At 42.8% G+C, this 27,874-nt stretch overlaps 1 protein-coding gene across 2 annotated transcripts; it reads left to right on the forward strand.

The window, feature by feature from the left end:
• The first annotated feature begins 12 nt into the window (after positions 1–12).
• On the forward strand, positions 13–27,874 carry sox9 (SRY-box 9). 2 transcript variants are annotated; one of them, XM_031894108.1, is made up of 4 exons: positions 13–100; positions 22,348–23,214; positions 24,962–25,215; positions 26,130–27,874. In XM_031894108.1, exons 2-4 carry the CDS (start codon positions 22,784–22,786, stop codon positions 26,891–26,893), a joined length of 1,449 nt encoding a protein of 482 aa, XP_031749968.1. In that variant the 5' UTR covers positions 13–100; positions 22,348–22,783; the 3' UTR covers positions 26,894–27,874.

A 27,874-nucleotide genomic window follows, 5' to 3' on the forward strand; every position in this document is an offset into this window, starting at 1 on the left:
GGATTGGGAGCAGGTAAAAAGGCTCTGCCTTAACCTCCTCTTCTTCTTTATAGTACAGACCTTACCAAAGAGACCTATAGGAATGCTGAGCACATAAAAGGTAGGTGACTTTCTCGCTGCTTTTTGGCCAGGGCTCTAGATGAATCTATTACTTCTGGTGTCAGTCTATGGAATATTATAGAATTAGCGGGGTTTCCTGTACAGCTGTACTCTGTGCTGTTATAACCAAGGGGATTCCCTTCCTACTGCCTTTTTGGCAAAAAACCCCTTTGTTGTAGTTAGTGGTTTTGTTACATGAATGGAATTTCATTGAGTGTTAAAATGAGAGGACATTTAAGGGGAGAAATCATATGATTTCAAATCCCAGGCAGATATAAATCTAATGTAAAAGGCTGTCTTTTAGTATCGCCGGCTGTTTTCAAACTACAGTTCCCAGTATATCCTATCAGGCTAAAATGAGAGTTGTAGTTGAACCACAGCAGTAAAGGCACAGATTAAGTGTTCATACAATGAGAATTGTTCCATTAAGCAAATGAACCCTTTACTCTATAGATACTCTGCATTAGGGGGAGCAGTAACTGTAAAGTGTTTGGAATAATGTTCAATTAAACTTCCATGGCTAAGTCTCCTGTAATGTGTTCCTGGCAGTTACGCCTTCCTGACCAGGGGTAATAGAAGTGGTGATTCAGCATGGGTGTTTAGTTCCAATTACTACAAATACGCAGGCTTGGACTGGCACACCGGGTCACTGGGAGAAGACCCTAAAAATCCTGTTGGGCCCCACCACCACCACAGTGCTTTTGGCTGGTAATCCGTGGTGGCAGGGAATTAGTGCTGCAGTGGGGGGCTATTAATGCGGGGGTTGTCCCTTGATTGAGGTCTGTTGGTGGGCCCTGGTACCCCAGTCTGACACTGCACATACATAACTGCCAGGTGTACCCAGTGTGATGGGAGTAAGGGGGGCAGACTATACATTAACAAGGCAACCATCAACAGTGGGCTCTGGGACATTCTGGAAAAATGGGGAACATTTCTATGGCAATTGCATAACTTTGTTTTTTCTTGACCCTTCTACTGTAAAAATAACAAACTATATTACTCCTGATAGTTACATATACAGGTATGGGATCTATTATCCAGAATTCTCTGGACCTGGGGTCTTCTGGATAAGGGATCTTTCCGCAGTTTGGACCTTCGTGCTTTAAGTTTACCAAAAAATCATTTAAACATTAAATAAACCCAATAGGATTGTTTTCCATCCAATAAGGATTAATTATATCTTAGTTGGGATCAAGTACAGGTACTGTTTTATTATTACAGAGAAAAAGGAAATCGTTTCTAAAAATTAGAATTATTTCTTTAAAATGGAGTCTATGGGAGATGGCCTTTCCGGAACTTTCTGGATAACGGGTTTCCGGATAAGGGATCCTACACCTGTATATAGTTACATAGTTGCTGGGCATACCCAGTAATACCAGGGAAAACCCACCTGTTGCTGGCGGAGGATGCTGGGGTATCTTTATCATTTGCACAGCACAGAACTATAGGTTTTGTGGGCACTTTCTTGTTGAGGGCTTTTAAGTCCCATGTTATCTTGGAATTAAATTGCTGAAACATTCTGGCTGTAGCTTTTTGCATAGAGATGTATGTGGTGTTTATAGGCAAACTATACTGACTTTACCTTTCATTTTGACTGTACATGTACAGCTCTGTATTGGCCTGCATGCCACGGCTTAAACACTGGCACATAGCTATGCATTCAGGATTTTTGTATCAAAAGGGTTCTGGACAATGTTTGCACTTTCACCTTCATTTAACTTCTAAATATACATTACACTGTGATTGCAATTTCTGATGAAATGCAGGGGTAATATTTTTATTTTTGTTTGAAAAAAAAACACACCAATTTTCACATAAATGGGACAAGGCTAACAAACAGTATTAATCTTTAAGATGTGCCATTTATAAAATCCACATTGCAAAGGGAAAGTGGTTCCATAGGAAGATTTTAATTTGGGCTATACATTTCAGGCTTTAGTTTGCTGGCTGCTCTGAATGCATTGTATTGCGGTTGAACTTTTTCCATATAATGGCCTGGTTATTTACTTTATATTTGGAAGACAGATTATAAACAAATTATGATGTAATCCCAAAATGTCAGTGAAGCTCTTGAGCAGTATGTGGGCCATAAAAAACCTTTTAAAAGACCACATCCAACCAGTGAGCCTCCAGTAAGAGGAGTGTGACATATGGAAAGTTGTCTCTATGTCAGGCAGTATGGGAAAGTGACCATCCCTAATTACATACTAAAAGGTCCTGACCCTAATGGATGTATCAGATTATAATCACAGTAGAAACCATTGAAAACTCAGATGGCCATACAAAAGCTGGTGTTCAGGTTCCCAAACTGAATGGTCCACAGGGTGCAAGCTGAATATCCTCCTGGCTGATAACACTTACCCACTCATTACATTCATTTGCCTCCCCATACTACCTTGGGAGCTGGGAACTACTAGAAAGGGGCAGTAAGTAGAAGTTGCTGGAGAACGAGTTTTCTCTGGTGCAGATTTACAGACAGTAACTTACAGTTATTTATATTTTCCAATCAGACCTTTGCTTTCATTCTCTGATTTATACTAGACGGTTCAAAGCTAATTCCTTATTGGGTCTTTTTGGTAGATGCACTTATACAATTTAGCACCTGTATTAAGGTCCCCATACATGGGCTGATTCTAGCTGCCGATATCGGTCCCTTATTAGGCAGCTAATTGGCCCGTGTATGGGGACTACCGACAGGTCTGCCCGACCGATATCTGGGCTGAAATCGGCCAGATCTCGATCGGGCAGGTTAGAAAGTCTAGTTGGATCGGGGACCGCATCGGCTCGTTGATGCGGACCCCGAACCGACTGCCCCATTGCCACCAATATAATTCGATGGTTTGGCCCCAGGGCCTACACGCTCCCCGATATCGCCCACCCGTACGTGGGGATACCGGGTGAAGATCCGCTTGCTTGGCAATCTCGCCAAGCAAGCGAATCTTAACGTGTATGGGCACCTTTAGTCCCTCTGTCCCAAACAACTACAACTGAAAAATAACATATTAACACACAGAAGGCTAATACTAATACAAATGGCTCCTTTGCCATGAGTTTCTCTTGAAGCAGGTTCATATTTTTTTAATTCCTGGCTTGGAGGCAAGTTTCGGCTGCATAAAAAACAGGTCTACTGCCAAACAGAGCCTCCCGAAGGGAGTCACTTCACTTAAGGGCAGTGACACACGGGGAGATTCGTTTCCTCTCAAGGCAACTCCAGTGGCTTCGCCAAATCGCGGTGCTGCGTATGCCATCAAACCGGCGATTTACATTCTAGCCAGTGGGATGGCATTGGGGGGATATTAGTCAACGAAGATTTGTCGCGCGGCGACTAATTTTCCTGTGTGTCACTGCCCTAAGTGGCTACAAAATCACAGTAGCCAACAGAAAAGACCTTCCTCGCACACCCTTAATTCTCCTGAAAAAACAAGCGCCCGGTGCTCACTGCCAGAGGGATCGGCACCCTCCAAAAGTACAATAGTGTCCGTAATGCAATGGCACTCAGGGCTACAAACGGGATAAACCCTTAATTCAAATTTTTATTGCGGTAGTGTAACGTTTCGGGGTAAAACAACCCCTTTATCAAGATGCTTGATAAAGGGGTTGTTTTACCCCGAAACGTTGCACTACCGCAATAAAAATTTGAATTAAGGGTTTATCCCGTTTGTAGCCCTGAGTGCCATTGCATTACGGACGCTACAAAATCACAGCCCTTATTGGCCACCCCCAGAAACTTTTTTAATGTTTGTGTTGCTTCCCAACTCCTTTTACATTTGAATGTGGCTCATGGATAAAAAATGTGTGGTCCCCCATTCTAGAGAGAAGAATCTGTGGGTAATTTTATAAAAGGTGCAGTTTTGTATAGGCCAAGTAACCAATAGCAACCAATCAGTAGTTAGCGTTTACTGATCAGCTGATTGGTTTCTATACCTGCGCAAATCTGTACATTCTATGACAAGTGACGAGTACATTCTATGACAAGTATGTTGCAGTAAGGTAACTGAAGGTACACTGTTTGCCCAGGTATATTAACCAACAGTAACCAATAAAATTATTGCTTTCAAAAAGCTGACCGTGCTGACTGGTTACTATGGGCTTTTTCAGTATTTTAGGGAAACAATATAAAATGATCTATATGTTTTCCAAAATATCTGCTTCCACGCAATGCATGCTCTGTAGAACAAGAACCCTTTAGAAGTTGCTCTGGAAGAGGCTGGTTCTGTATCATTGTATGCAGATATCTAAGTTTAAAGGGATTGACTTGTGGCAGTTCTTGCCAGTGGGGTATCTGAGGCAATGCTTGTGGGGCTAGGACAAGGTCCCAGTGTATGGGAATAAATACATGGGAGCAGGCCAGAAAAAAATATTCTGATATGTGCATGGGGGTGGGACTTAATAGAGGAGGAAGTTCCAGGAAAATATACTCCCAAGCCAGTCTGCTTTTAACTCCTACACCCATTTAATATTAATAGGATCGCTGGGTGGATTCTGCCCTACTTTAGTCATTTTGGAGTTTTTTAAAAGTGATGTGCCGATATTAATGTAATTTTTGCTAGGGTTATTTCCTTATGTCTGACGCAATTGAGGCTTCAGTGTAAAAATATGTGCAATTGCGGTTTCATTTTGACACAAGTCCGACACAGCTGTGCTAAAACTCTTTGGTGTTAGGATTTTGTCACTTTTGGCAAAATGATGTCTGTGCCCAATTCTGTAGTTGCAAGTGCCCTGCATCTATTATTGCAGCCTGCGCTGAGAAGCCTGGATCTACTATTAACTTCAGAGGCGGTAGTTGCTCCAGGGTTCCAATGTGTCAAGCACTGCAAGCAGTATACAAGAAGGGTTGGCTTAGACCTTGCTGACAGTGGCAAACTTGTGTGACCTTAACTGCATGCAGTGTTCATAAATGACCCCTTATGTCTAGCCACATTCAGTTAGCTATCCAGTGCAATGTGCCAAATGCAGAGAGGCGCTAGCTACCACTATCAGAACCCCATCTTTATACAGTTAGGTCACTTGCAGTACCGCTTCTCACCATCAATGCCAGAAAACAAATCTTTACGAGTTGAATCTGAATCTGTCTTGATCATTTCAGGCAACATGCTCTAGACATTGGCTAATTCTCAGGGCACTGTTCAGCTTCAATGCTACCAATCAACCACTTCTGTTAAAATACATCATTTCTGTGCAGAATTCCCTTTTTATGATGAAGATATATGACAGACAGACAGGCTGCAAGGCAGAACTGAGGAGCAGCGTTACAATGGAAGGGGAGAAGGTGTACAATGTACGTGGTTAACTGTCCAAACATTTGCAGAACAGGACCCCACCCCTCAGACCTAAATGTCTAAATAGGGTACGGAAAAACCTGCAGATACATCCAGGAAAGGGATGATTCACTCAGTTACTAAGTTACTGAAACACTCATCACTATACAAAAAGGTTAAAGAAAAATAAATTATCTCCTGATTATCCCTCTATTAACAGCCAAGGGTTTTCACAAGTCTCCACTGAGACAGCATCTGTTTGAATTTCCTTTCTGTATTGCCATTAAACCAGCCAACCCTGCACAGACATGTGCTAGTAGCTATGGTATTGTGCAGGCCAAGGTGTAAGCATTGAGATATTACCTGCTTATTGGTTGCTAGGACTGGAGTAAACGTTTGTGAAGTTTTGATGGGATTATTCACGTAATGTATATCAAAAATAAATTAAATAGGTTAATAAGGCAATATTACATAAATATGTAGGTATACCCTAAGGTCCCAACACATGGGGCATTGAAGTAAAATGACTGCACACATCTAGGATACATAGTACAAATTCCTCTTCTGGTGATATGGAGCCTAATCTATTCCAAAAATCAATAATATCCTTGACTCATGGCATTAAGTTTGTAATCACCTCCTGCAAAACCTGATCCATATGAATTGCCAAGGACCCAACATTTGACACTATGGGCCAACTAGTAGGCTGCTCAAATCTTTTGTACATTACTGCAAGGAAATATATTTGAGGAAGCTTAGGGTTCACATACAATTGACAAATACTTTCTGTAATTTCCCCTTTTATTACAGGCTCATATTTCCTATTGATCTGATTTTAAAAATTCTTACTTAGGTGGGTCATTAGTAAATAAACTATAACAAGTGTCTTTAAATAGCTGTCTTTGACCATCCCTCATATATTCATTCATATTCAGCAGGGGTCCCCAACCTTTTTTACTTATGACCCCCGATGTCCTCCGGAGAGAATCCTCCCTCAGTCTTTTTAAAACTAAACTTAAAGACTACCTTATGGAGCACTCGCCCAGCACCTGATCTGGAAACTGGCACTTATACTGTAATGTCACCCACTGTGACCTATAGCACTTATATTTGCCTATTTGTGTCTGTTAGTTACCCTCCCATATAGATTGTAAGCTCTACGGGGCAGGGACCTCCTTCATCTTGTGTTTCTGACTCTTATTGCAACTGTACCTTGTATTTATTTGTATTTATTGTTGTACTTTGTATTTATCCATTATCTTTAACCCCCCTGTCTGTATTAATGAATTCTACTGTACAGCGCTGCGTACATAAGTAGCGCTTTATAAATAAAGATATACATACATACATTGTCAGGACAAGCCGGGCGCGTCACTGGAAGAACTCGTAGAGGAAGGACCTCTCCTACACCTCCCACTAAGGATCACAGCCACTGAGGATGGAACAGGACTTGAACCAAGTGGAGGAGTGGCAGGAGTGCCGAACCGGAACGTCAGAGCAAAATCGGCAGGCAAAAGCGAGGTCGGACAGGCGGGAAGTCGGTACAGGCAGCAAGTTTTCAAGATCGAGAGTCAGGCCGGGTCAGAGAGTCAAATAGGCAATCACAGGAAACAAGCTTGGCGTCTTTCACAAGGAAACGATCACTTCGCAATGCTGGTAGGCCTTTGGCGTCCTTTTGAGCGCAATGCGCCTGCGCCGGCGTCAAGACGCACGCCGGCGTCATGACGCGCGCCGGCGTCATGACGCGCGCCGGCGTCAAGACGCGCGCCGGCGTCAAGACGCGCGCCGGCGTTAACGCGCGCGCGGGCGTCACGACGCACGCCGGCGTCAATACGTGCGCGAGCGACGGAGCGCGCGCGCCCGTCGGAACGTGCGCTGGCGATCGGACGCGCGCCTACCTTAGGCGAACGACCAGGTACCTGACATACATACATACATACATGACCCACAATCAAATGTAAAAAGGGAGCAAGACAAGCATCATAGGAATTCATGGAGGTGCCAAATAATGGTTGTGAATGGCTATTTGGTAGCCTATATGGAAAATATCATCCTAGGAGTACATGTGCCCTTTAGACTGTTTTATAGTGAATCTGGCCAGTGCATCCCACTGCATAACTGCTGTGCAAATGCATGTATATATTACTGTAAATGTCATTCAGGCTCAGCTTTGGTTTACTCTAAACAGAACATGTTACATTCCTGAACCCGTACCTTCTGGAGATGCTATGCAGTGTGGTGCCAAATAATATTAATATATTAACAGCAAAGGTAAATAAACTTGCCACAGGACATGGACAATCTTTATTGCCAGTACCAGCATTAACACAAACACAAAGCAACAAGTTAAAGCACTAACACCTGAGTCCTTAGTCCAACAACAGCTATTACAGGGAATTTTGTTTAAGGGAATCTCCCATCTACCAAAGGAGCTTATTTATTACAATGCACTAATTGGTACCAATATATCCTGCTCGTAGAAAAATAATTTGTATTTTTTTTTAATGCAGACGTTATTTATACACATCATTAATCCAATACAGCAGTGCTGAGTACTAACGCCACTCTGAAAATGAATGTGTTAGACCAGGGGTCCCCAACCACCGGTCCGGGGACCGGTGCCGGGCCATGGGCTGTGCTGAACCGGGCCATATCTGCTCCCAATTACTTGTGATCCCAACTCCCTGATGCGTTACACAGCCATGACAATAGCTATACGAAGCCCAGGAAGATTTCTACTGATTATGACAAGGACCAAAGTACTTTATTAAGCTGTATGTAATAATAATATTAATAGTAAAGTGCATAATATAAAATTTCACTAGCACTAGTTGCGCCGCACCCCCCATCCCCGGTCCTTGGAAAAATTGTCTTGCTTGAAACCGGTCCATGGTGCAAAAAAGGTTGGGAACCATTGTGTTAGACTACTCAAAGTAGTTGAATACATGTGGATGATACTGGTGCCTTTTTTGATAAATTGGTCAACACCTGACAGTCAGAATAGTATTGGCAAATGGAAAAGAATTGAAATACTGAAAATTCTTTTGGATTTCCCAGTTCCATCATTCATACATCTGCACCTAAGTTTATGCTCCCTATGCTTCTGGAATTAGGAGCCAGAAACAGGGCTGGATTTCCAAATTTGCCGCCCGCCTTGCGCGCGCATGCCCAGTGGGCCAAACTTGGATACGGAGCAGTGGGGAGAAGTACCCCCATTGCTCCGTATGGGTACAAAACTTTTTAGATTTTGGTGCAGCGGGGCGGCATGCCGCCCCCAGGTTTCTGCCGCCCTAGGCCCGGGCCTTTCTGGCCTCTCCACAAATCTGGGCCTGGCCAGAAAGGTGCTTTTCCCTTCTGAAGCAAATTAGTTTTTGATCAGGATCAACTAGAAAGTTAGGTAGGATTTACATGATGGATACATCCTTTTTTCAACGTCAACTACTGGTGCGTAATACATCAAGACTTCTCAGAGGAGCTATTCTTGCTCTGGGGCCAACCAGAATACACCTTCCTATACTTGAGGGGTTCTAAGTCAAAGAAAGTGACATTACCCATACATTCGAGGGTCACCAGATACCAGTGGGCTTTTGTGGTACTCCCACACATCCACTTCAAGGTGACACTATGCTGCAGTTACATATATCAGGATGGACAGTGAAGCACTAATGCTGCCTGAGCGACTAACAACCTAAACCTCTGTAGGCCCCATAACAAACCAATGCGCATTATTTCCCAGTATCCCCACCCCTAACCAATATATCAGAAAATTGCCATAAATATCCTTGCAACCCTTTAGTATCAGTGAACCCTTTCATGAAGAATAATATCTTTGCTGAACACATTTACAAATGATACAAAATATACAGTATGACCTCACCCCTGTTGCCTGCCCAAAACACTCCCACTGTTATGGAGTTTCTAAGTAAGAATGGCAAAGGAGAATAGTCAATGGAAATGTAATAAAAGTCGTATATGTTGTGATTGCACACTAAAGGCATGCAATTGTCTGCTATAAAATATTTAATATATATTTTAAAATACATATTAAATTCAATGTATTGTATTAAAGCATGCAAAACACAGCCTTTGAAAGATGTTTTGACCGGATAGAAACATCATTTTACCCCCCCCCCACCCCCCTCCCCCCCCCCCCCCCCAGGCCACTAGGCCACAACCCATGTTCTCTCGTCTTCTTGCAAGCAAATGATAATGCAACATGTTTGTTATATGAGGTGACAGCCCGAGTCAATGGCAGTTTAGGCAAGTTAGTAACTATTCTATGGAAGCTAGGAAAAAAACAAAAGAAAGAGAATAGAGTAACTATATTTCTATATTGTTATTTCCCAGACAACCTATTTCTATTGCTTGTGTAAGCAATAATTATTGCTTGTAATTGCTTCTACAAGCACTGTGGAGTGTTGGTTGCACCCCAACACTGCCTTTCTTTGCTATTATTTCAGATATTATCAAATTCCTATTCTAGAACCTGTACCCTTAACACCTTGCCAAATACCATTATCGTTTAACGTTATTATTTCCTAGCAACGCAGGTTTGCACATATTGTACTGTTGGAATGGTGACTCTTATTATCTGCGGATTTTTTCCGTTGATCTTGGAATTCCAGCCTTCTCTAAGATTAGCTTCTATTTTCCTTTCCTGGCTGCTTCTGAATGTGTAAATAAATGGTATAAAAAAGGGACGACATGAAGGTGAGCGAAACCCTTCTGGTTTCAGGGGCCTGCCCAGACCAGCGCACCGATGCCCCCCTCAGTAACCAGGGATTAAGACTTGGGCTAAAGCAACAGATATAAGTCACTGCCAGTTGCCCTGTCTTTCTTAAATAAGCTGGAATCATGTTTATTATGCAGTGGCGGAGAAAGGTGAAGTTTTCAAATAAATAAAGCCTACATAAATAAACGGCCCCCGCCCTTTGCAAACTGAACTGATCTGGGAGCAGTCCTCTCTATTTTTCAAATAAATCATAGTTTCAAATGAACCTGAGCCTGGCAGATAAGATTTCCATGCAATGCCGAGTTGAACGCAGGGTTTAGGATCAGTGAGGCTGGCTGAACAGAACCAAAACAAACATTTTTACAAGTTCCAGAAGTCACCATTTCACCTCCCCTCCTTGCCTTAATACTGGGGGCTGAAGAAGGCCAGGAGTTAAAACTTGCTTTAGGAGCATTTGCAAATAATAAAAGAAAGGGGAGTAAACATATTTTAAAAGGAAAAACTGGGTAGTCATATATTTTTTCAGAAGAACCTTACCTATAAGTGGTTATTTATCTAAAGCCAAGTTACAGCAGAGACTTCAGTTTGTAAAACAAATAATGTGGGTCACTTAATTGCAGTAAAGATAAAAGTAAGCAAATCTATTCTGTGTTGCCATGATGATGCCAATTTCTGTAGTGGCCACCCAAGGGTAACATTATAGCACTTTGCATACTGCCTTGTTGTCCCTGGGCAGTACATGCCAGGCATAGACTGGTATTATACACAGTGCCAAGGATACTTTGGGATAACACTGAGCACCCTTTGCCCTAATCCCCTGGCAATGCCTCCTGCAAAAGCCCCCTAGTGGCATGTTGGAAGAAGTGCCATGCAAGATGCTTATCTACTGCTATTTTCCATTCTTCATTTCCTGTTTCCATAATTTCATGAGATGCCATCAGTGGGTAGGAGTTGTTATCATAACAATGTGAATTATCCCAACAGGAGCATTTTCATGCAAATAGTCCATTTCTGACCAAACCTTATAATGATCTGTGCTGGCACAGGCCCCAAATTGGCACTGGCTATTGGCCAAATAGCATACCACACTGACCTGTTACTCAGTATAGCTCACATATAGGTCACTGTTAGAGCTGCTGTTTGACCGGTGTTTAACATACCTGGTGGGTAATAGTGCTGCCTGATACCAATGTTATTGATTGGAAAGAAAGAAAAAAATGTAGGAATGCCAGTATTTTTATTTTTTTTTCAAGAAAATGTTGCAACCCTAGTCACTGACTGGTCAAGAACTGGTCAGTTTAGGCTGGATAGTCTGAACTGCCTACCAGAATAGGAATAGGTGGAATAGACTCTTAAACCTTTCTGCCTTGCTGTTCCTTACATTTGGAATGCCCTACCTGATTTCCTCCGGAGAGGATCCTCCCTCAGTCTTTTTAAAACTAAAGTTAAAGACAACCTTTTGGAGCACTCACCCAGCACCTGATCTGGGAACTGGCACTTATATTGTAGTGTCACCCACTGTGACCTACAGCACTTATATTTGCCTATTTGTGTCTGTAAGTTACCCTCTCATCTAGATTGTAAGCTCTACGGGGCAGGGACCTCCTTCCTCTTGTGTCCTTCCTCGACTCTTAACTTATTGCAGCTGTATTTATCTGTATTTATTATACTTTGTATTTATCTATTATTATCTTATTAACCCCCTGTTTGTATTAATGTATTCTACTGTACAGCGCTGCGTAAATAAGTAGCGCTTTATAAATAAAGATATACATACATACATACATACATACAAATGCGACCCTGGGTGTTTAAGAGCACATTGTCATCTTAATATTGCAGATTACCCTATTTCAGGAATGTTGGCAGATATGCCGTCCATCAGATCAGTGCAGTTTGGTGTGTATCCTTAACCCCATATGTACTCAAAGGCACTAAGTTTGCCCAGGTGCAGTAACCCATAACAACCAATAAGATATTTGTTTTTAAACAAGTGACCAGTAAATGCAACCTGCAGTTTGGTTGCTATAGGTTACTGCACCTGGGCACACATAGTCCTTTTTATTACATCACCCCCAAATTGTGCTATTCTCCATCTGACTTGTGCGCCCCTGGAAGGCAAGCTTGTGTGACATTACCTACGGGTGGCAAAGGTGGGGAGACAAAAGGTACACTGAAAATTCTTATAAAGACAATGTAAATAATGAAAACATAGATTCTTTGCAGTATTGCTCAGATTTTTCAGCTTGAGATAAAATATCTAAATCAGAGCTGTACAATAGTGATGAGCGAATCTGTTCCGTTTCGCTTCGCCGAAAAATTTGCGAATCTTTGAAAAGATCCGCGAAACGGCGAAAAATTCGCGAAGCGGCGAAAATGTCGTGCGACAAAAAAAATTGTCGCCCGCGGCTATTATTTTGTCGCGCACGGCTCTTGTTTTGTCGCACGGCTCTTGTTTCGTCGCGCGGCTCTTGTTTCGTCGCCCGCGGCTCTTGTTTTGTCCCCGCGGCTCTTGTTTCGTCGCCCGCGGCTCTTGTTTCGTCGCCCGCGGCTCTTGTTTCGTCGCGCGGCTCTTGTTTCGTCGCGCGGCTCTTGTTTCGTGTCGCGCGGCTCTTGTTTCGTCGCGCGGCTCTTGTTTCGTCGCGCGGCTCTTGTTTCGTCGCCCGCGGCTCTTGTTTCGTCGCGCGGCTCTTGTTTCGTCGCCCACGGCTCTTGTTTCGTCACGCGGCTCTTGTTTCGTCGCGCGGCTCTTGTTTCGTCGCGCGCGACTATTCTTTTTTGACGCCGCGACAATTTTTGGACGTGCGGCGAATTTTTCCGCGGCGAAATTTTTCATCCGTTTCGCGAAACAATCCGCCAATGGCAAAACGCGGAAATTCGCCGCGAATCCATGCCTGGCGAAACTTTTCGCCCATCACTACTGTACAACCTAAAGACCTCCCTTTGGGACATTGGTCACCCATATTCAGAGCATCTTGTTTCTAAAGAAGGAATGCCCAGACTAAATGGACCATCTGCTACTATACTTCTATGAAATCAGGATTGTCTCCAACCAGCATTATTTGTGGCACGCAAGCGTCCCATTGAGTGGCTGGCTATTGTGCCTGCCCAGCGTGTAAGTGTGCCAGTACTGAGCGAGCCAGAGGAGATTTGCACTGGTTTAGCCATCTTTATATAAGCCTCTTTTGTGCTCCGACATCTGAAACCTATTAGAGAACACAGGTAGCTCATACAAACATGTGCTGACCACATTACACCCTCCAACTACATTTCCACAACTTTACTTCTCCAAATAAACAATTAAGTTCTCTATACATTAACAGAGGTTCTGCACAAACAGGTAGGGGGAATGTAAGTTTTTTTTGAAACCCAAACTGCTCAGCCCCTCTCTCGCCTGGTGCCGGACGGTGATCCGAGCTGTTATTTTGGAAAACATAGGCAGGCAGTGTTAGATTACCCAGACAGTTTCATTTATTTGTCTGAGGAGAGATAGGAAGCTTCATGTACAATTTCAGGGTGACAGATTAATACTGCTTTAACCCCTTGTTTACAATAACTACAATTCTCTGCAGCAGGAAATGTATTTCCAAGGATATTTTTTTATTTTTGGAACCCAAGTAAACCAATCAATAGGGATCAGTGATGTCTTTACGGGGTGTCAAACCAGTAGCTACAAGCCCCATTGAACTATATAAAATCTCAGTAATGTACAACAATGTAACTTGTGGATGTTCTGGCACCACAGCAATTCCTATAGTATAAGTGGAGATAATAGCCTCTGGGAAGGGACTGTGGCTGTTGGATAGCAGGTATAGTAGGGAGAGATGGTACCTATAGTAGCAGTGGGGGGATAATAGCCTCTGGGAAGGGACTGTGGCTGTGGGATAGCAGGTATAGTAGGGACAGATGGTGCCTATAGTAGCAGTGGGGGGATAATAGCCTCTGGGAAGGGACTGTGGCTGTGGGATAGCAGGTATAGTAGGGAGAGATGGTGCCTATAGTAGCAGTGGGGGGATAATAGCCTCTGGGAAGGGACTGTGGCTGTTGGATAGCAGGTATAGTAGGGAGAGATGGTGCCTATAGTAGCAGTGGGGGGATAATAGCCTCTGGGAAGGGACTGTGGCTGTGGGATAGCAGGTATAGTAGGGAGAGATGGTGCCTATAGTAGCAGTGGGGGGATAATAGCCTCTGGGAAGGGACTGTGGCTGTTGGATAGCAGGTATAGTAGGGAGAGATGGTGCCTATAGTAGCAGTGGGGGGATAATAGCCTCTGGGAAGGGACTGGGGCTGTGGGATAGCAGGTATAGTAGGGAGATATGGTGCCTATAGTAGCAGTGGGGGGATAATAGCCTCTGGGAAGGGACTGTGGCTGTGGGATTGCAGGTATAGTAGGGACAGATGGTGCCTATAGTAGCAGTGGGAGGATAATAGCCTCTGGGAAGGGACTGTGGCTGTTGGATAGCAGGTATAGTAGGGAGAGATGGTGCCTATAGTAGCAGTGGGGGGATAATAGCCTCTGGGAAGGGACTGTGGCTGTGGGATAGCAGGTATAGTAGGGAGAGATGGTGCCTATAGTAGCAGTGGGGGGATAATAGCCTCTGGGAAGGGACTGGGGCTGTGGGATAGCAGGTATAGTAAGGAGAGATGGTGCCTATAGTAGCAGTGGGATAATAGCCTCTGGGAAGGGACTGTGGCTGTTGGATAGCAGGTATAGTAGGGAGAGATGGTGCCTATAGTAGCAGTGGGGGGATAATAGCCTCTGGGAAGGGACTGTGGCTGTGGGATAGCAGGTATAGTAGGGAGAAATGGTGCCTATAGTAGCAGTGGGGGGATAATAGCCTCTGGGAAGGGACTGGGGCTGTGGGATAGCAGGTATAGTAGGGAGAGATGGTGCCTATAGTAGCAGTGGGGGGATAATAGCCTCTGGGAAGGGACTGTGGCTGTGGGATAGCAGGTATAGTAGGGAGAGATGGTGCCTATAGTAGCAGTGGGATAATAGCCTCTAGGAAGCTACTGTTCTGGCTGTGCGGTAGCTATAGCATTATGCCTGCAGTGGTGAGATTAATAGTCTCTGAGAAGGCACTGTGGGTATAATAGCCTCTGGGAAGGGGCTGTGACTCAAGGATAGTAGGTAGAAGAAGCCAAGCTGTCAACTGCTGTGTTGTTATTACTGAAGTAACTGAAGTAACTGCTGGAGGTGCTGGGACTTGGCTTTAAAAGCAATTCTTTATATAAATAATCGGAACACCCTTTCAGCCTCGCAAAATCTGTTCAGTGCCTATGATGTTGGTACTATCACAAACAGCTTCATATTAAGAAAGCAGCACAACTTGATAGGAATATATTTGATGCAAATACACAAGACCCCATGTGGGGTGCGTAATGTTCTTAGGGTTAATCAGGTTTGTGGCATTATCAGAATTTCTCCTGGGGTTATGTAGAGTTAATGACTCTATCCAGCTGCTCAGTGTGGGGCAGGACCTTCTTTGATACCTATAAGTCTCTTCAGGGTCCTACCCACAGGCATGCTGGCTTCTGTTTGTAGTGGATTTTTTGACACGAGCTGAAACACCAGTGGGTACAGAACCTATTTATGTCTATCAGAGATTTTTAAATTGCTACTCACCCCATCTTGCTTCCTACGGGGAACCCCAAAAACTCCTATTGCCTGAAGAAGTGTAGAAAGCAAATTGCAGCAAGTAAGTCATTTTGGCCACTGTAGGAGCCAGCAAAAAATTTATTGCACCAGGTCCTGTAACCACAGAGTGGCAACTTATAGTCTGTGTGGCATGCTCCATAGGAAACAGTGAAAAGTATTTTAACCATAAGAAGTAACCATTATCCTTATACGACAACAAAACAGCCAATGGAAATACACAGCTGCACTGTAGTCTCAGAATAAGGGTCAGATTTATCAATATTTGAGTTTAAAGCTTAACATAAGACTCACCCACGTTCTGTTCATTCCTATGTGATTTTTAGAAGCGTATTTTTCAAATGGGGAGTTTTAACTTTCACCCATTGATAAATAAGCTTTTAAAAACCCCATAGGAATAAATAGAACGTGGTAAGTTTTTATGTACTAAGCTCTAAAGTCACATTTTCTACCCCTAAGTGACACACATACCTCATCCTGCTCACTGCACTATTACCTCCAAGCAAACAGATGCCTTTATTTGATTTTGGTCTGACAGTCTATTTTTTTCCTTCTCGTTACAGTTGTCTAGAAATGCTGAGCTTTAATCCCGCAGCCCATTAAAGGCTAAGTAATGGCAGGCATTTTATAGATGAAGACGTTAATAAATCATTTCACTCTGTGTGAGCTGCCTGGGAAGAAGTTAATATGTTAATAGGTGAAGGTGAGATAGGCAGCTCCGGCCAGAGGCTGATAGGCAGTGCAAGGACAGGGCAGGAATGCACTGGAACAAATCCTGTGCTGAGCGCAGATGGGATCCACGGCCCTGGAATGAGATTGTTCCCCTATGTGGAGGTTCCGCATTTGCCACTTTGCAACATAGTATAAACTCATGGAAATAAATACTATGTTAGTGATTGCTGGATTGCGCAGTCAGGGTCACACAGTCTCATTCCCTGTAGCAGGGCTGTCCTACTGCATGTGGCCTCATAGAGATTGATGTGACCCCCTATGCGGCAAAATTGCCTTGTCTAAGTCGCATCATCCTTTTACTATGATTGGACCCTCAAACCATAATGGATAACTGACTAGCAAGATGGAATTGTGTATATTGCTGCTCTGTGCAGTCTCCTTCCTCCCTCTCTCCCACACTGAGATGCTAATGACCCACTGGGAATATGGAGAGGTGTAGTCCAACATCTATAAGGCCACCAGTGACTGTGTAATACTAATTTATAACATCTATACCAAACCTGTATGTCTCCACTTGTTCTGAAACTACAGCTCCCAGGAGGCATAGCAGGCTGATACTGCTGGCAGTTATAGTATCATCCAGTTCTACTGAGGAATACAGTACTGAGCAATATATTACCACCAGTATACAATTAGAGATGTAGCGAACTGTTCGCGAGTTCGGAAGTTCGCGAACTTTTTGCGTATGTTCGCAATTTGGGTTCGCGTGGCGTTTTTCCGCTGCGTTTTTTCTCGGCCTAAAAACGCCGCACAAGCCACACATGGCGTTTTTCAGCAAATCCCGTTTCCATGGTGCTAATAGTGCGAAATAGCAAAAAATGCAGCGTATTTCCGCTAGGTCTGCCAGCTATTTCAGAGAAATTTTTGCCCTTGATCCCCCTCCTGCATGCCACTGTCCAGGTCGTGGCACCCTTTAAACAACTTTAAAATCAGTTTTCTGGCCAGAAATGGCTTTTCTAGGTTTTAAAGTTCGCCTTCCCATTGAAGTCTATGGGGTTCGCAAAGTTCGCGAATATTCGCACTTTTTGGCGTAAGTTCGAGAACTTTTTTTTTGAGGTTCGCTACATCCCTATATACAATAAGGGTCTGTCCTGCATCTTTTATTTTGTTGCTTGCTTTGTACCAACTACCTCACCCCCCCTCCCCCAGAGGTATTAATGCACCACCCCAACCATCTACAGACACAATAAACTGGCAGAGGGGATAATTATATTTAATGACCCTGATTTATTGCCTTTAGCATACTGAAGGAGAGAAGACACTGGGGACACTGAAATACACTGCACTTGGTCACATTTTTAAAGCAGAGACATTTCCAGGGACACACATTTTCTGGACTAGTGAGTCAGAACTGGCACCTATGACACCATCATTAGTACTATATGGCACAATAATATCCAGTACACCTATAGGGTGCAATAAGTAATATTGTATTGTGCTATAAGATTACATACTTAGATAATGATGTATATAATACAAATACAAGCATTACAGTAATGAATACTGTACTGACTTTTACTGCTCTATGCAAAAATCAGTATCATATACAGTAAAATGCCACTACTATACCCCATAAGGATGAAGACCCTACTGCACTGCGACACAACAAATAATAAAATATACTCTGCTCTATTCTATACAATGCAATATCAGAATTCATATACTTACATGCACAACAGCATAGAGAGGAGATGTGCTCAGCACAGCAAGGCACTTATTGAGAGGAGTCCTCCTCAGGACTTTTCATATCCCAGCTAAGGCTTAGGTACCTGTCAGAAAAAAGGACTTTCTGAAATACTGGGTTTTAAGTGTTCAGAGAGTAAGAGCAAAGGCCTCTGACCATAAATTATATATATATATATATATATATACACAGTGAGTCATAGTGTAGTACCTGCAGCACTGCATACACATGTAATCATATAGGAGAAATAAAGGCATTCCTTGTATTTCATTTGATATCTGACTCCTGCATGGTCCCACTTTATCTGCCGGTCTGCTGGGAGTTCAGCCCAGTTTTTAGTGATTTGCACGAAAGGGTTATTAATTATTTTATTATTTTATTGTTTATTATAAATTCACATCCTACTTTATGTGTTATTGACTGTTAGGCATAGCATAAGCAAAATGAAATTCTAATAGAATTCTTTTCTCCAAGAGGGATTTAAATCTATCATAGAGCCCTATGGCTACAAAGCCCCTGGCACTATCATACACACCTGGCCCCAGGGGCAATGCTTGTGCCCTTTCTCCTGCCTGAAATAAATGGCAGAGTCTTAAAAGTAAAGATATTTCTGTAGAAAAAGAAAATGAATGCTTCAATCAGTGCAACCCCCAGCAGCACCCAGAATTTGCCTCTATAATACCATTTGACTCCCCATCTCAAACACAAAATGCCAAGAAGGATTGGCAAATGTTGGAAGATGTACCAGTCATAGTAAGTGCGCACACAGCATGTACTAACACTGGGGTGTGTGTAACTCCATTCAAATAACATTCTATGCCTGCTAACAATTAGTATTTTATGTTGTAAATAAATAGGGAGCAAACACAAGAGTTTGTAAATGAAAGTTGAAAGCGCATTTGTGTAACCCATTAAGCGCTGCGCCCTACTTAACTCCAGCGCTGCGCCGCGCCACTGACGGATGCTTCTACTCTGCGCCTTTTAACAAACACTTGACAAACGCCGTCCCTTAGCTCGGCTCCACTTCAGCTACAATAAATATTTACCAAACCCGAGAGAGCAAGATCAAAACGCCACAGAAACGATCCATCTCGGCTCATCTGGGACCGAATCCGCAAACAGCAATTTTGTCCCACAAAGCCCTGTCTGTGCCGCTGCGACGGGAATCCTGCGACTCGCCCGGTCACCCAATAATTCATGAACTTTAATCCGAACTGCAGAAAAGTTACCGAAGGCAAATATTTGTTCATTAATCAGTTATATATAATACTGGGGTACACTTTCCGATTAATACTACAACTTACCCATCGGTGCTATAGGATATATCATTCCAAGCAACTTTTTCAACGTTGTATTTTTGACGTTTTATGACGTCATTTTTAAAATTATATATTATAGATTGTCATAGCATTTAGTTTTGTTTGTTACAGCTGGAATTGGGGAGAAACTGTAATAATCTGTGCAGAAATTTTTATCTACTTATCTCTGAGTTACTACAAATATGTTTTGTTTATTAATTATTATTATTATTATTGTTATTATTATTATACAATCATGGTTGTGATATAAGCCCAACTGACTGCCAAGTAGACTTGTTTAGCATTGAAGTTTACCTCATTTTTCCTCAGTTAAATTCTAAATACAGGACCTGTGCAGCCTCAGTAGATAGAGGAAACTAATTTATTTTATACCTGTTCATAGTGCAAATTCACCCCCTTTTAAATGTACTTTTTAATTATTTGCCTTCCATTCTCCATTTTGCAAATTTCAAGAAATTCCAAATGAACATGTGTGCATTTATGGGGCTATTATTATTATTATTATTATTATTATTAATAATAATATTAATAATAATAATAATAATAATAATAATAATAATAATAATAATAATGTTTTGGTGGTGGTGTTGTTCAGCTGCGTTTTTTCCCCAAAACCGATACCACAATGGGTTAAATGTAGACTCGACCCCCAAGTCTCTCCTGCAGCAGATCGGTAGAGAGAAATCGTACATAGATATGCGCTAGAAATTGCGTCGTATAAATTAAACTTTTCGCAATCAAGATCGCCTGTGTATTAATTAGTAACTCTTATTTGTATTTAGTATCTGTCATAACGTTGAACATTTTTAAAGAGGAGGGTAATGTCCCTGAATAAATATTTGTAAATCGATTATATTTATTTTTCAAATTAAAGTTTAAAATCCTCCACTTTACTCAAAGTTGATTGAATCAATATTCAATAATAGTAAGTTTTTTTTATTGAAACGAAATTTAAAAGACGTAGATGCCAGAAACCTTCATAAATTGCCCTATTAATTAAAACGGCGCAATGATGGTGACGGCGCTTAACGCTTCCCTGGATATGTGTGTGAATATGTGTTTGCACACAGTAGATGTATGTACTTGTATTGTACTTATATTGTACTTATTAGCCGGTATGGCGCTAACCGATGTAAAATCCTACAGGATCGCTACTTTGTTGCCAAATTACCCAGTAGTTGTTGTGGTAATAAAGTCTGGCATCCCAGGTGGGCTTGTCCTATTTGCTAGAGATAGGTGGCAATTAACAGCAATCAGTGGTCAAACATTGCTACCTATTCTCGCAAGGTTACTATGCGACGCTTATTAAAACTAGATCCCTGTCTAAAAAAAAAATACAGGGAATAATATCTCTTTCCTCTTCTCCTCCCCCAAAAACCCTTCAGCCTCCAGAGGGGAAAAAAACAGTTGGTTTGGGTTTCTGTGACATTGGCGCCCTCTACGTACAGAATTGAAAATGACATCCCAAATCCTTATAGATGAGCCCTGAAGGTCTTTTTTTCCACGTTACCCCTGTCGATTCTAACTCATCAACATACAATCTAATCGATGTACTCTATGGAAGAAACGAATTCCAGAATAAGACTTGAGATATATTCTCTACCTACATATTGTTCTGCTAATTCCTTACAAAAATCAGTTTATACCATGCACCCAAAATATATTGTATGATTTTAACTTTATGTCATTATGAAGACATTAATTTCCTGGAAGAAATGAGAAAAGACGATAGATGATAGATAGATGATGATGATAGATAGATAGATAGATGATAGATAGATAGATAGATAGATAGATGAGAGAGAGAGATAGATAGATGATAGATAGATAGATAGATAGATAGATAGATAGATAGATAGAGATAGATGATAGATAGATAGATAGATAGAGATAGATGATAGATAGATAGATAGATGATAGATAGATAGATAGATAAATGATAGATAGATAGATAGATGATAGATAGATAGATAGATAGATAGATAGATAGATAGATGATAGATAGATAGATAGATAGATAGATAGATGATAGTCTTATACCTCAGTCCTGCTCTACAGCCCCTGTGTAACACTGGACTCTCTGCTTGGCAGCCAAGTCAGATGGATTGTGCGAAATGATCGGACGAGCTTACTGTATGATGCCCTCACTCGCATTTTCAACGGTATTATGCACAACCCCATACAATCATATATAAATATATATACATATATACATATCTGCAGTTTATATGTGCCCAGCTAAAATTCCCAGCAGCCCACAAAATCAGGTAGCCCTGGAATACTGGGCGTTGTGGTGCAAAAAGTAAAGTAAAGGAGTCGGGCTGTAGAAGTGGTGGAGCTATAAGTTTATAGGAGATATGAGCTCTCTGTATACACGTCCCTATAGGTTTATAAGACCAAAACGATTGTATAGCTCTCTATAAAGGCAGATGTTTTGGAAAGGAATAAAACATGAATCAGTGTTTGGTACAAACTATTACATAAGGAGATTACACATATAGCTGGAATGGCATCACTCTTCCCAAGAGCTTACAGTCTAACAGTAGCTATTTCTAATAAAATGCCATTGGTTTGAGAAGTGCTGCTCCAGGACTTGCATGTTGTTGAATAGCTGAATTCCTGCATACAGTGCTCCATGCTATGCCTGCTGGGTATAGGTGCCAGCCAATGAGCTGTTAGGTGTATTGGAGTAGAACAAGACACATTACATAACAGCGTTTATATCCTGTATCTATTATTTGTTATTTGCTTGTTCCCCACAAAACAACTACATCTGCAGCGAGACAAAAGCAGAATTTGCTAGTAGATATCTGAAAAAGTTCAACTGCACAAATTCACTCTCTTCCCTGATTTTTTTTTTTTTTCAGCAGAGCTTTCTACTACCCCCACCCTCTCCCCTCTCCAAATCCCTACAGCCAATCCGTGCTCTCCGCTGGGGGGGGCGTGGCTCCCAGTAGAGGAGGGTATTTATGGCAGCGCTCTCCGCTTGTGGAACAGATCTGAAAGTGGAGCTGTGTGCGGGCAGAGGCAGGAGAGGGGCTTTAGCTACAGCCAATATTGCCAAAAGCCATAGCAATTCTGCATTGGGGGTGCTGACAAGTGAGCAGAGGCTGAGCCCCGTGCATGTTTGAAAGGCCTTGGAGGGCCACTCTCCCCATTGCTTTGGGTGCCTTTGCTGAAGAGCCACTTCCATTGTTCCTGTGAGAGACTGGGGTGCGGGAAGACGCGGCTCTGCCCAGACAGTGCCAGCCGCTCAACTCTCTTCGCCAACTTTCTCTCCATTCTCTTCGCACCGTTTTGCGCATGAATCTCTTGGATCCCTTCATGAAGATGACAGAAGAGCAAGATAAGTGCATGTCCGGGGCCCCCAGCCCAACAATGTCCGAGGACTCGGCTGGCTCCCCATGCCCCTCCGGCTCTGGCTCCGACACGGAGAACACCAGACCCCAAGAGAACACTTTCCCCAAAGGGGACCCGGAGCTGAAGAAGGAGACAGAGGACGAAAAGTTTCCTGTGTGCATCAGAGAGGCGGTCAGCCAGGTGCTGAAGGGATATGACTGGACCCTGGTACCGATGCCAGTCAGAGTTAATGGATCCAGCAAGAGCAAGCCTCATGTCAAGAGACCCATGAACGCCTTCATGGTGTGGGCACAGGCTGCAAGGAGGAAGCTGGCCGACCAATACCCCCATCTGCACAATGCAGAACTCAGCAAGACTCTGGGCAAGTTATGGAGGTAAGTGGCCACCTCTGTGAGCTTGGGGTTGAAGGTGTTAACATGCATGTAACCTCTTTTCATATGGTGGGAAATTGGGGAGGAGTTGGTTTTGATGCAAAATGTGGTTATTGCTGTGCGCCTCTGTATTGCGCAGCTGTATTGGCACTTTGCGCTTTGTGCGCGTCTGTAACTCTCTTGCCTGTCTGCTGGCGGCTCCCTTGGCACTGTATTCCAGGCTTGCCAGGGATGTGCTGTAGGTCTGTATCGGTACAGCCAAGATCTGCTAATTAGCTCTGGTTAGATGAATCATAGATGGTGCCAGTCTGCCAGCTCTCAGTCTGACTGTGACAGGATCTCCTTACCAGCTGAGGCCCTCTTTTGTAATTATGGTTTTGGAATAAAAGAATAAGGATTGTAATAGCGAATCTGTTTCCCAGCTTGTTGTGCTGCTGGGTTGGGGCAGAGCGAAATGCAGTGGGCGGTGTGGGTTCTGTGGGTTGTGTTCCCAGTACATAATGTAGAATGTGAACTTATGTATGGGGCAAGGTGGTGGTGGTTGTTGGATATTGCTCAAAGCACAAGGCAGGGGATAACCAATAATGCAGTTAGTTGTGGTTGGGCAGTGGGTCATGCAGGAGACTTAGCTGGTGCTAGGATCCCTATAATATATTAAAATATTAATGATGCCTTGCTATGTGGACATTGCAGAATGCAGCGGGTAGTGTAGACCAGAGTGTGAGTGATGTGATTAATGCAGAGGGTGTTATGCAGAATGCAGAGGCTAATAACTAATGTGTAAAACTGTCAGTGGTTATGCAGAATGCAATAGAAATGTGCAACTGGCAGAGGGCTCTGCAGACCAGAATGCACAACATTAAAGTGAAGGTTTTATCATTGCTCCTGCACGATTATGTGTAAAACAAACAGCAAGTATTTGCACTTTATAAACTACGGCTTCCTTGTTCTTTCTCACATAGATGCATGTTAGCTACATTTATACATGCGGTTTATGCAATAGTGGTACAATTAGGGTTTGGTGGACTCCTATAAAGGGGTATGTGCTCAGGTGGGCCCTGTACCTCTAACTCATAAATTTGTCGCTTGTTATAGGGTTTTTCCTTTTGATTGTATGCTGTAAACCATACCATTTTTATGGGTGTCAGGACCATTAAGGTTAACCCCTTGTTGCTGTTGCAAGGATCAGGTGAATAGGGCAATATAATTATAATTGCGGGCAATTAGAAAATGACTCAGACCACTTTAAATAAGCCTTTGCGCTCTTATCAGATGACTTAAATGCTTCCTGCACTATAAAACTGGATTTTTCCAGCTCAGATACTGTTAGTTTTCATTTTACCAAAGCGATGCCTCTTGCAGCACCCCACTTTAGATTACTGTTCAGGGCAGAATATGTCCTTTAAATGAATTTATGGAAATACTGGACTTTGAGAGGAGAAGGGTTTGTGATTAAGAATAGGGGGCCCAGGCAACACTGGAAACCTGGGACCCCCTTACTTTAGAAGTAGTAAAAAGTTATATAACTAGCCTTTTACTGTCTCTCTAACTATAGAATAATCCTTAAATGTGTAGGTCACAATAATATGCCCAGAGGGATCCAAGGGGTCCTTTTCTGATGCTGGGGCCCTGAGAAAATCGTCTCTAAAACCCTGGATAGGAGTGTAATTAATATGCAGTAATTAGAAAAGTCATTCTCTGTACTTTGAGATTATATGTATAATGACCACCAACCCCATTGCTTTTTCAGACTTCTGAATGAGGGCGAGAAACGCCCTTTCGTGGAGGAAGCAGAGAGGCTGCGAATCCAACATAAGAAGGATCATCCAGACTACAAGTACCAGCCACGGCGCAGAAAGTCCGTAAAGAATGGGCAGTCAGAACAAGAGGACGGCGCTGAGCAAACCCACATCTCCCCTAATGCCATTTTTAAGGCCCTGCAGGCTGATTCCCCACATTCTGCCTCCAGCATGAGCGAAGTCCACTCTCCTGGAGAACATTCAGGTATGGAGCCTTTACTTGTATTGGATAATAGAGGGTTAAATCATTTTAACATACTGCAACGCATTGCGCATTTGTTTAGCAGAGAATAGGTTAAACTGCTTGCTCCTTTACTTTGGCATTGCAGAAAGGGAAATTAGCCCCTTAATTTGTCATTCTAAGGACTTGCTGTGTTCAAGGTCTCCTGATCTTCTAAACACTTGGGTTTTGGCTTTAACCCAGGTTGTGTGTCACTAAGTGCTTCTGGGCATCCATCTACTTTATGGATGCTGGGACTACAACTGGCTGAGGATGATGGGAATTGTAGTTGAGTTTGGGCATGTCTGGGTTAATATATTTCTAATCAGGGGGATTTGCAAGGAGGTATCAGCTGTAAGCATCTTGGCATTTGGAATGTGCAATTCAACAACAGATGGAGAGCCACCGGTTGCAGAAAGTGGGCTACCCTGTTAGCAGTCTGGTCTCAGTGCGTGATCTGACAGATTAGTTGTTGCCAATGTAAATACACAGCAGTGTGAGTTGCACAGTCTCTACCCAGGAACCCAGCCTCCACTCTGCTTTGCAATGAAAGTGCTAGTATGGCTGGTCTAAAGCCAAAATCTGGAATTACCCATATTACAGAAGTGTGATTCCATGATTCACAGGCACACATGGGATATTGAATATTTAGTCATCATGCCTATAGGCAAGTACAAATTTTACTTCAGAGCTAGCAGCCCATGGCAACCAATCAGCAGTTAGCATTTACTGGTTGTTAATAAAATAACAGTGAAGAGATCGGATTGTTACTATAGGTTACTAGACCTGGAGCAAACTCTCCGCAGTTTACTATATCACCCCATGGGTACTCATTGTAGAAAAATAGATTCAACTAACTGACTCGCATTCTTATCATCATTTGTCTTTGATTTTTACAGGTCAGTCCCAAGGCCCACCAACTCCTCCAACTACCCCCAAGACAGACGTCCAGCCTGGAAAGCCAGACCTGAAGAGGGAGGGCAGGCCACTGCAGGAGAGCGGTAGGCAGCCACCTCACATCGATTTCCGAGATGTAGATATTGGTGAACTGAGCAGTGAGGTCATCTCTACCATCGAAACCTTTGATGTCAATGAATTTGACCAATACCTGCCACCCAATGGCCACCCAGGTGTTGGCTCCACACAGGCCCCATACACAGGCAGTTATGGCATCAACAGCACCCCCAGCGCTACTCCGGGTGCTGGCCCTGCCTGGATGTCTAAACAACAACAGCAGCAGCAGCAACAACCACAGCCTCCCCAACACTCACTGTCAACCATAAACAGCGAGCAAAGCCAGTCCCAGCAAAGGACACACATCAAGACTGAACAACTGAGCCCTAGCCATTACAGTGACCAGCAGCAACAGCACTCCCCCCAGCAGCTGAACTACAGCTCCTTCAACCTGCAGCATTACAGCTCTTCCTACCCAACCATTACCCGTGCCCAGTATGACTACACAGAGCACCAAGGCTCCAACTCTTATTACAGTCACGCAAGCGGTCAGAATTCTGGTCTCTACTCCAACTTTAGCTACATGAATCCAAGCCAGCGCCCCATGTACACGCCTATTGCAGACACGACGGGAGTTCCATCCATCCCCCAGACACACAGCCCACAACACTGGGAGCAGCCTGTCTATACACAGCTCACCAGGCCCTAGATATGTGAATAGGACAATGACTTTTTATAAAGACATGAAATCCCCATTTACTGGGAAGCAAGTGGCGCCCTCTGCTGGTTACCAGCAATAACTGCTGTAACTCTCCAACAAGAACTTGCAACAAAGAGAGCAAGCTCAGTGACAGTCATAAGGGGTTTAACAAAAGCAGTTGCTTGGCTGCTCAGGTGACTTTATCATTAAGGCATTTTTAGCCACATTTGGGGAAAATTGCTAAAGCAGAATGTCCTCTGTGAGGACTATTGTCTAGCTCTGTCATTTAGTATGTACTGTGTATGTTTCATTGCCTTTACGGGGGTTTTTACATTTATACTTTAGACAACTTTTTGTAAAAAAAAATGTTCTTAATTTCTTCCCTCCGACCGCTGAACTAGTAGAACTCTCCAGCTTTTCTGCAATTTCATGTATTTTTGTAATTCAAATCGAAGAACGTTTATTTTCAAGAGTAGAATTGAATCTGGCCTTATACTGTGTTAAGTAATCCTGACAAGCTTCTAAGAAGCAACTAGAGGATCCGAAAGAGCATCAAGTAGGAGATTCGCCATGGTACATCATGAATGTAGGAAATATTTTTCCATATAGATATATACCCAAGTGCCAACAACCAAGTTGCCTAATAAACAAGTGCCCTTTTTTACCTTCACTCATATCCAGCAGTTAATATTAATTGCCAGTTTTGCCTTAGACAAAATCACCTGCAGATTTTTTTTTTCAATTCCTAAATTATTTATTTTATATAAAAGCTAAAATGAAAAAAAATAAAAATAAAAAAAAAAAGCTTATTGAGATCCCTGCTCCTTCCCATGACTTAAATATTTTAGCATGCTCTGATTCCATTCTCGGAAACTGCATTTTTTTTTTTTGTTAAATTATGGATTCTGCTGTTTCTTCCATCTGTTATTATTCTGTTCTAAATTCCTTGGCAAATATGTTCGAAAAAGATCAGACCATTGAATTAGATTT

The sequence above is a fragment of the Xenopus tropicalis genome, chromosome 10 (genome assembly GCF_000004195.4).
Source record: "Xenopus tropicalis strain Nigerian chromosome 10, UCB_Xtro_10.0, whole genome shotgun sequence".
Classification (NCBI taxonomy): Eukaryota; Metazoa; Chordata; class Amphibia; order Anura; family Pipidae; genus Xenopus; species Xenopus tropicalis.